Source organism: Oratosquilla oratoria, chromosome 19 (assembly GCF_046742065.1).
Source record: "Oratosquilla oratoria isolate Oo_2021 chromosome 19, ASM4674206v1, whole genome shotgun sequence".
Taxonomy (NCBI): Eukaryota; Metazoa; Arthropoda; class Malacostraca; order Stomatopoda; family Squillidae; genus Oratosquilla; species Oratosquilla oratoria.
In genome coordinates this window covers 2,153,664-2,160,440 of record NC_134795.1, presented here as the reverse complement: position 1 = coordinate 2,160,440, position 6,777 = coordinate 2,153,664, and the positions used below count along the sequence as shown (strand labels likewise).

The 6,777-nt window shown below is 41.4% G+C and overlaps 1 protein-coding gene across 1 annotated transcript; it reads left to right on the top strand.

The window, feature by feature from the left end:
- The first annotated feature begins 2,120 nt into the window (after window positions 1-2,120).
- LOC143035980 (histone-lysine N-methyltransferase SETMAR-like) lies at window positions 2,121-3,212 on the top strand. Its single transcript, XM_076203254.1, has 3 exons — window positions 2,121-2,288; window positions 2,353-2,763; window positions 2,856-3,212. Exons 1-3 carry the CDS (start codon window positions 2,121-2,123, stop codon window positions 3,210-3,212), a joined length of 936 nt encoding a protein of 311 aa, XP_076059369.1.
- Window positions 3,213-6,777: the final 3,565 nt, after the last annotated feature.

The window sequence follows — 6,777 nt, the reverse complement described above, 5'->3', positions numbered from 1 at the left end:
ATATCATTCCTGAGATAAAGGGGTTTATTTCTTTAAAAAAAAAAAAAAAAAAATCTATCTCAGCTTCCTCCTCCACCATTTCCGGTTATTTTTCTATATTACCCCTTTTCCTTCACTAAATTCTTTTGCTTTCGTTTTTTTTTTTTTCTTAATATTTCATCCGTTACCAGTTCTGCGAGGTGGCTTGGCATAAGAGTTTTTACCAGATCTTTAGGATTTAAGACCGTAACCCAGTCACACCAAGCTTACGCCCAGGTGGTCGCCGGCCAGTTGCAGGTAGTCTTTGGAAGTCGCTGGTAGTCGGTAATAAGATAGATAGATAGATAGATAGATAGATAGATAGATAGATCGATCGATAGATAGATAGATTAAAACACACAATGAATAGTCCCCAGTACATATATTTTCATCTTACCAGTCACATTAACTTTTTCTGCTTCTGACCCAGGGCAGTGGACAGAATGCAGGGATGACCCGTCATCCAGAAGGTCCGAAGATAGGAGGGAGGGAGGGAGGGAGGGTGGAGGGGAGTGGAATATATGGGAAATGAAATGAGTGGGAGTGATTTCTATGCCTTTTTCTTTTTGGCCACCCACCGTGAAAGGGGGGGAAAGCCTTTGGTATATGTATGTATGTATTTCACTTCCTTATATAGGTTTTGTGTCGCCGACCGATCGCTTGATTTTCGGTCGAAGGTGGTCGGAAACGGTTCGTAAGCTTGGTGTGACTAGGGCTGAATCGCTAACCTGTAACCTCGAGTTTCCCGTCTGCAGATGCAGTGACCCATTCTGGCCGGCCGCGGCACTTCCCAAAATTCCTTTTGAGTTTTGAAATTTCACTTTTGAAATTCCAGGACACCATGAGAAACTTCTTCCTCGCGGTTGCATGGATTCCCAATTCTGAGTGATTCACGTCCATATCCCCGATCTTATCTCCCTTTGTGTTATTCTTCTTCTTCCCAGAAGATACCTAATCTTAGTTTCTGCCACTTGCTTTCTCTCATCTCCTACGTCCTGTTTTTTCCATTAATATCCACACGCCTCCTCTTTATCCTTTCCCCTACCTATTCCTTGTCCCTCCGCTCTCTCTCTCTCTCTCTCTCTCTCTCTCTCTCTCTCTCTCTCTCTCTCTCTCTCTCTCTCTCTCTCTCTCTCTCTCTCTCTCTCTCTCTCTCTCACTCCATTTCATCTTTATTCTTCCCCTCTTACTTCTGTCTTGCCTCCTTTCTTCTCTTACTCCAGCTCCCTCTTCTCATGATGTCACCACTCATTACTCTTCAACCACTGGACCCCTCAACACCCATTCTCCCCTTCATACCGTGTAACATTCTCACCCCTTCCCCTCACCCTCCTTCTTTCTCCCTCTACATTTCCACTTCCCTCCCCATCTCCCCCTCCTCTTCCCTCCCCTTCTCTCACCTTTCAATCTCCCATATTTCCCTATCATCTCCCCCCTTCCTCCTTCTCTTCTTTTCCATCCCTCTACCTTCATCTCCACTTCCCCTTCGTCCCCCCTTCCCTTTCATTTCCCCCATCCCCTCTATTTCCACCTCCCTTCCTCCTACTCCTTCACACCCGCCTCTTCCTGCCCCTTCCTTCCACCTCCCTCCTCACTATTCCTCAAATTACAACGAGCTAAGCCCCAATCAATGCAAGATGTTATGTGGACTGAGTGAGGATGTCTGCCTTGTTGGGGAGAGAAGGACAAGGAGGAGTAGGAGGAGGAGGAGGAGGAGGAGGAGGAATATAAGGATGACGAGGAGGAGGCAGAAGAGCGAGAGGAAGAGAAAGACGAAGAGAAATGGAAGAGAAGGAGGAAAAGACTAGGGAAGAGAAAGAGGAAGAAGAAAAGGATAATGAGGAAGAGGAAGAAGCAAAAAAGGAAGAGGAGGAGCGAGGGCAGCAGAAGAACGGGAAGTAAAAGAAGGAGGGGGAGGATGAGTATGATGAACAGAGGTAGGGGGAAAGTATGGGGAGCGAGAGATTTCGATCAACCAGTCAAGACCTTGTTCAGGTCGATATGCGCCAACCGAAGTTCATCAAGTTTAGTCTTTTAGCAGAAAGAAGGTTAGTAAAGTTTCGACAGTTCTCTGTCTGGTAGTCGACCGAAGCCAGAGTCGGATGGTCGAACACCTCCTAGCTGCGTCCTGTGGACTGCTCATCCCCATTAGCCAAGGTCTGAATCTCACCGATCATCACACAAGTAGACTAAAGTGTGTCCGATTGCCCATCACTGGCTCCGGCGAACACACAGCCAATGCTGGGAAAGGTGCCAGAACTTTGGATCATGTTTGTAATTGTTATCATTACCTTAATATCCTTGCGAGTGTGTCACCATCTTATGTATCTACAGCTTCCTGAAAGGCAATTCCATGATGAAATGAAGGCTGTCTATGGCGATGATTGCCTGTCATATGATTCTGTTGTGAGATGGAAAAGGAATTTCCAAACTGGCCACATGTCCCTCACAGACGAGCCAAGAACTGGACAACCATCACTCACGGACAGTGTGGCCACAGTGAAGAAAGAGGAGGATCTTATCCTGGAAGACCGACGAGTAGCCATCCACGTGATCATGCATGAGACTGGTCTTAGTTACGGCAGTGTGTGGAAAATTGTTCACGACGAACTGCACATGTTTAAGGTGTCAGCACGCTGGGTTCCGCGCTTACTGACTCCTCTCCAAAGGCAAACACGGCGTGACCTGTCGAAACAGATGTTGACTCTTTTGGAGCAGGATGAAGAGGATTTCTTTGGTCGTCTGGTAACTATGGACGAAAGTTGGATCTATCTGTATCATCTAGAGACCAAAGAGATGAGAAGGGGTGGAAGCACACCATATCCCCTCCCCCCAAGAAGGCTAAGGTCCAGAAGTCCGCAGGGAAGGTCATGTTGTCGGTTTTTTGGAACTGTCATGGAGTCATCTTCACAGACTACCTTGCAAATGCTCAGATCATCACTAGCACATACTACTGCACACTTCTAAACAAGTTGAGAGATGCTCTAAAGAAAAAACGCCGCGGTATGCTCACCAAAGGAGTCCGTCTCCTTGCCGACAATGCACCAGCTCACTCATCTCAAGCTGCGGTTGTGGAAGCAAGGCGATGTGGCTATGAAATCTTGCAGCATCCGCTCTATTCTCCCGATCTCACCCCCAAGCGACTTTTTCTTGTTCCCGGAGATGTAAAATCCACTGCGGCATCGGCGATTTGATTACACAGATGACGTCATTCAAGAGGTGGAACAGTGATTTTCAACGCAATCTGAGAACTTCTACAACGGCGACCTGCGGAAGGTCAGGAAACGATGGGAGAAATATGTGACTCTAGACGGTGACTATGTAGAGAAGTCTAGAACTACAAATAAAAATGAAATTTCTGACTCGTTTACTTCATGGTCACAATTAAAACTTTACGATATCCCCTCGTATATAGACCTTGACAAAACCTTTGACGCTCTCAATTTTTCTCTTTACTAAAACTCCATACGTAGTGTAAGAACCTCGATCTATTTTGTGTGAGTCATCTAAAAATGTGAGCAATAAACTATGTCCTGAGCTCATGGAAAGCAATAAATAAATAGATAAATAAATAGGTAATTAAATAAGTTAAATTAAATTCTATGAAATCAAGTAGATAATGCCTCTAGATGACCCATTTCGGCGAAATTTTCGAACGTAGCAATCTACCAAATGAGTCCGACTTATTTCTCGACTCCCATAATTCTTATTTGGTCTCTGAGTCCTTGGAGCACCTTACTCGAATTGTGTGTTTATTTTGTCTGCAACCAGGCAATTCTATTTAGTTGATGGGAATTCCTTGATTGGGTCAAAGTGAAATAATCAGGTTCTTCTGAAGTGTATAATGAGCCCTGTGACTCAAATGTAAGCCTTCTTGAAATAATCGATAGAACGGAGATGCACAATGCATGGGGAAACAGGTTGAGAATTCCTGTTGTATATGTTTACACTACAGAGACCTCCTGCAGTGCTGTTGATCTTCAGGCAAAAAAAAAAAAGATGAATGAATGGTTGATCTTTGTTGTTATCCTTAACTGAATATAACAATTCAGGTACTGAATTCAAGGAGATATATCTGCTATTTACAATGCTGAGTGATAACGTTACGATCTATTTACAGACCATATAAGGAAGCAAACAGCAGGAGTTATCACGATTCCATCGATAAGTGTTAATTTCGAGACTTTTCTGGAGGAATCTGTCTGTGGAAAACGGAGTCTTTCTTGTAACCGGTCTCAAGAATACTAACCACCAATGCCTAAACGTATCAATACATAGCATTTGCTGAGTCTTTTCCAATCCGTCTTTCTTCACAAGAAGAAAGAAATCTAGCCTACGGAACGAAACTACAGAAAGGGAAAAAGAAGAGGAAAAAGGAAATAAATTTTAGAGGAAGAAAAACAGATGAAATGGAAAAGACCATGTGAGATAGGAAGATGAGGTTCAATGGGAGGGCTAAAACATGTAGCACGGCTCTATTGGTGGAAGAATGGAGTGGCACCATAGAATGGGAAAGGGAGAGAAAAGATATATAGGAGGGAAACGGCAAACAGGAATGGAAAAAGGAGAAAATAGAGGTAGAAAGGGAAAGGAAAAGAGAAAGAGCAAAAAGATACAAAAAAAAGGAAAAGAGGAAAAGAAAAGGAAAGGTTAAATTATCGTGAAAAAATAAAGATGAAAATGGAAATGAAGATGAGGACGAAAATGGGGTTGAGAGTGAGGATGAGGAAGAGGATGAAGATGAAGATGAATACACACACACACACACACACACACACACACACACACACACACACACACACACACACACACACACACATATATTTATATATATGTATATATATATATATATATATACATATATACATATACATATATATATATATTATAGATATATATATATATATATATATATATATATATATACATATATATATATATACACATATATATACATATATATACACATATATATACATATATATACACATATATATACATATATATATATATTATATATATACATATATATATATGTATGTATATATATATATATATATATATATACATATATTTAAGAAAGCATCATGAAGGAAAGCTACTCTGACGCAAAGGAATACTTGGGAACAGGAAGGCAGTGAGAAAGAAATAGAAAGGATATCAGAGAAAGAATTTAGGAAAATGGAAAGAAAATACAAAGCGGATATCTGGAAAGAGTAAAGGAGGATGGCGAAAGAAAAGAGAACAGATGTGTAGGGGAAAGAGGAACGACAGGGGTTGAAAGAGGGGAAAGAGAGGAGTAAGAGATACTAAAGAGATAAGTAAAAAAAAAAAGAGAAGGAATAGAATGTGAACGGAATTTTAGAGGAAAGATGAAGAAAGCGAAGTGGTGGGAACGGAAGAGAGAAGAAACAATAGAGGAAGGAAGGAGAGTTTACAAAGAAAGAGGGATTGATAGAACACAAATGAGGAAGAGCAGGAAGTGTATTGTGCTCCATCGGCATCAGTCAGCGTTTCTCTACTAGAGAACATGGCGCCAATGAGATGTAGTCACAGAAGTAGTAAAGGAGGTAGAGTAGAATATAAAAGTGATTTTTTCTTTTTTTAGTATGATTGGTCTCCAATCACTAAAGAATACTGCGTGGCTCTGGCTCGTAGGGGTATCATGAAAGCCCCTTAGGTATTAATTACATAAAATAAAAAGCTTTCAGTACACTAATCGGAGGCGAAAAAGGGGAGGAACACAAGAGCATATAAAGGCAAGAACAAATGGAAACAAAAACTGATAAGAATATAGAATATGGCGTGGAGGAAGCTGTTGGATGGGGATACATAGAAGAAGTGTAAAGATGAAAAAAAGGTAAATAAACCTGGAGATGGATGATAAAAGGAGGATAAAGAATGAGCAAAGGTGTGAGGGAAACAGGAGGTAAGAGATGAACAAGAAAGGTGACCATAGAACAAAGATTCTGAAGAAGGAATATATATATATATATATAATTCACCAAGATCTGGTGTTCCAGCCCCCTTTTCGTGGTAGTAGACAAACACCTTACAAGTGACGTCACAAGAAAGCCAACAGTGACGTCACAAGAAAGCCAACAGTGACGTCACAAGGCAGCAAATCACAGTGTGATTTTACCGACTCCCGTCCAATCCCAGTCCTATTTGTGGAACACTGGTTGCTTAAAAATATATATAATCTAACTTCATTTTAAATCCATGTCATAAATCAGGAGTAATTCTATCCATAATACCCCTGTTATGTATTTGAAATGCAACAAAATATCAACGCATCTTTTATCACCAAAAAGAATTTAATATATAGCACATCATAATTCGGTCATCTGTTTCCAACGGTGCGTTGGTTGTGGTGTTGTGGTGTTGGTGGTGGTGGTGTTGCTGCTGCTGCTGCAAGGGACGTTGATGGTGGTGCTGAAGGTATGGAAGTCGTAGAGGGCAGTGGTGATGATCATGGTGATGATGATGGTGATGATCTTGGCGATGATAGTGATACTGATGATGGTGATTATGATGATTATAGTGATAGTGGTGATGATGGTGATAATGATGAATGTGATTATGGGGGATTAGAATTAGTATAGTGATGATGGTGAAGAGATGAAGGTGAATATGAAGACGACGACGAAGGCAAAGACGAAGATAGAGATACTGATGATGACAATGACAACAATGACAACAACGACGACGACGACGACGATGACGATGACGATGACGATGATGATGATGATGATGATG

Coding starts and splice junctions, on each gene's coding strand:
- LOC143035980 (XM_076203254.1), top strand. CDS start 2,121: ATGGTCGAACACCTCCTAGCTGCGTCCTGTGGACTGCTCATCCCCATT. Junction 2,289..2,352: donor GTGCCAGAACTTTGGATCAT/GTTTGTAATTGT, acceptor ATGTATCTACAG/CTTCCTGAAAGGCAATTCCA. Junction 2,764..2,855: donor AGGATTTCTTTGGTCGTCTG/GTAACTATGGAC, acceptor CCTCCCCCCAAG/AAGGCTAAGGTCCAGAAGTC.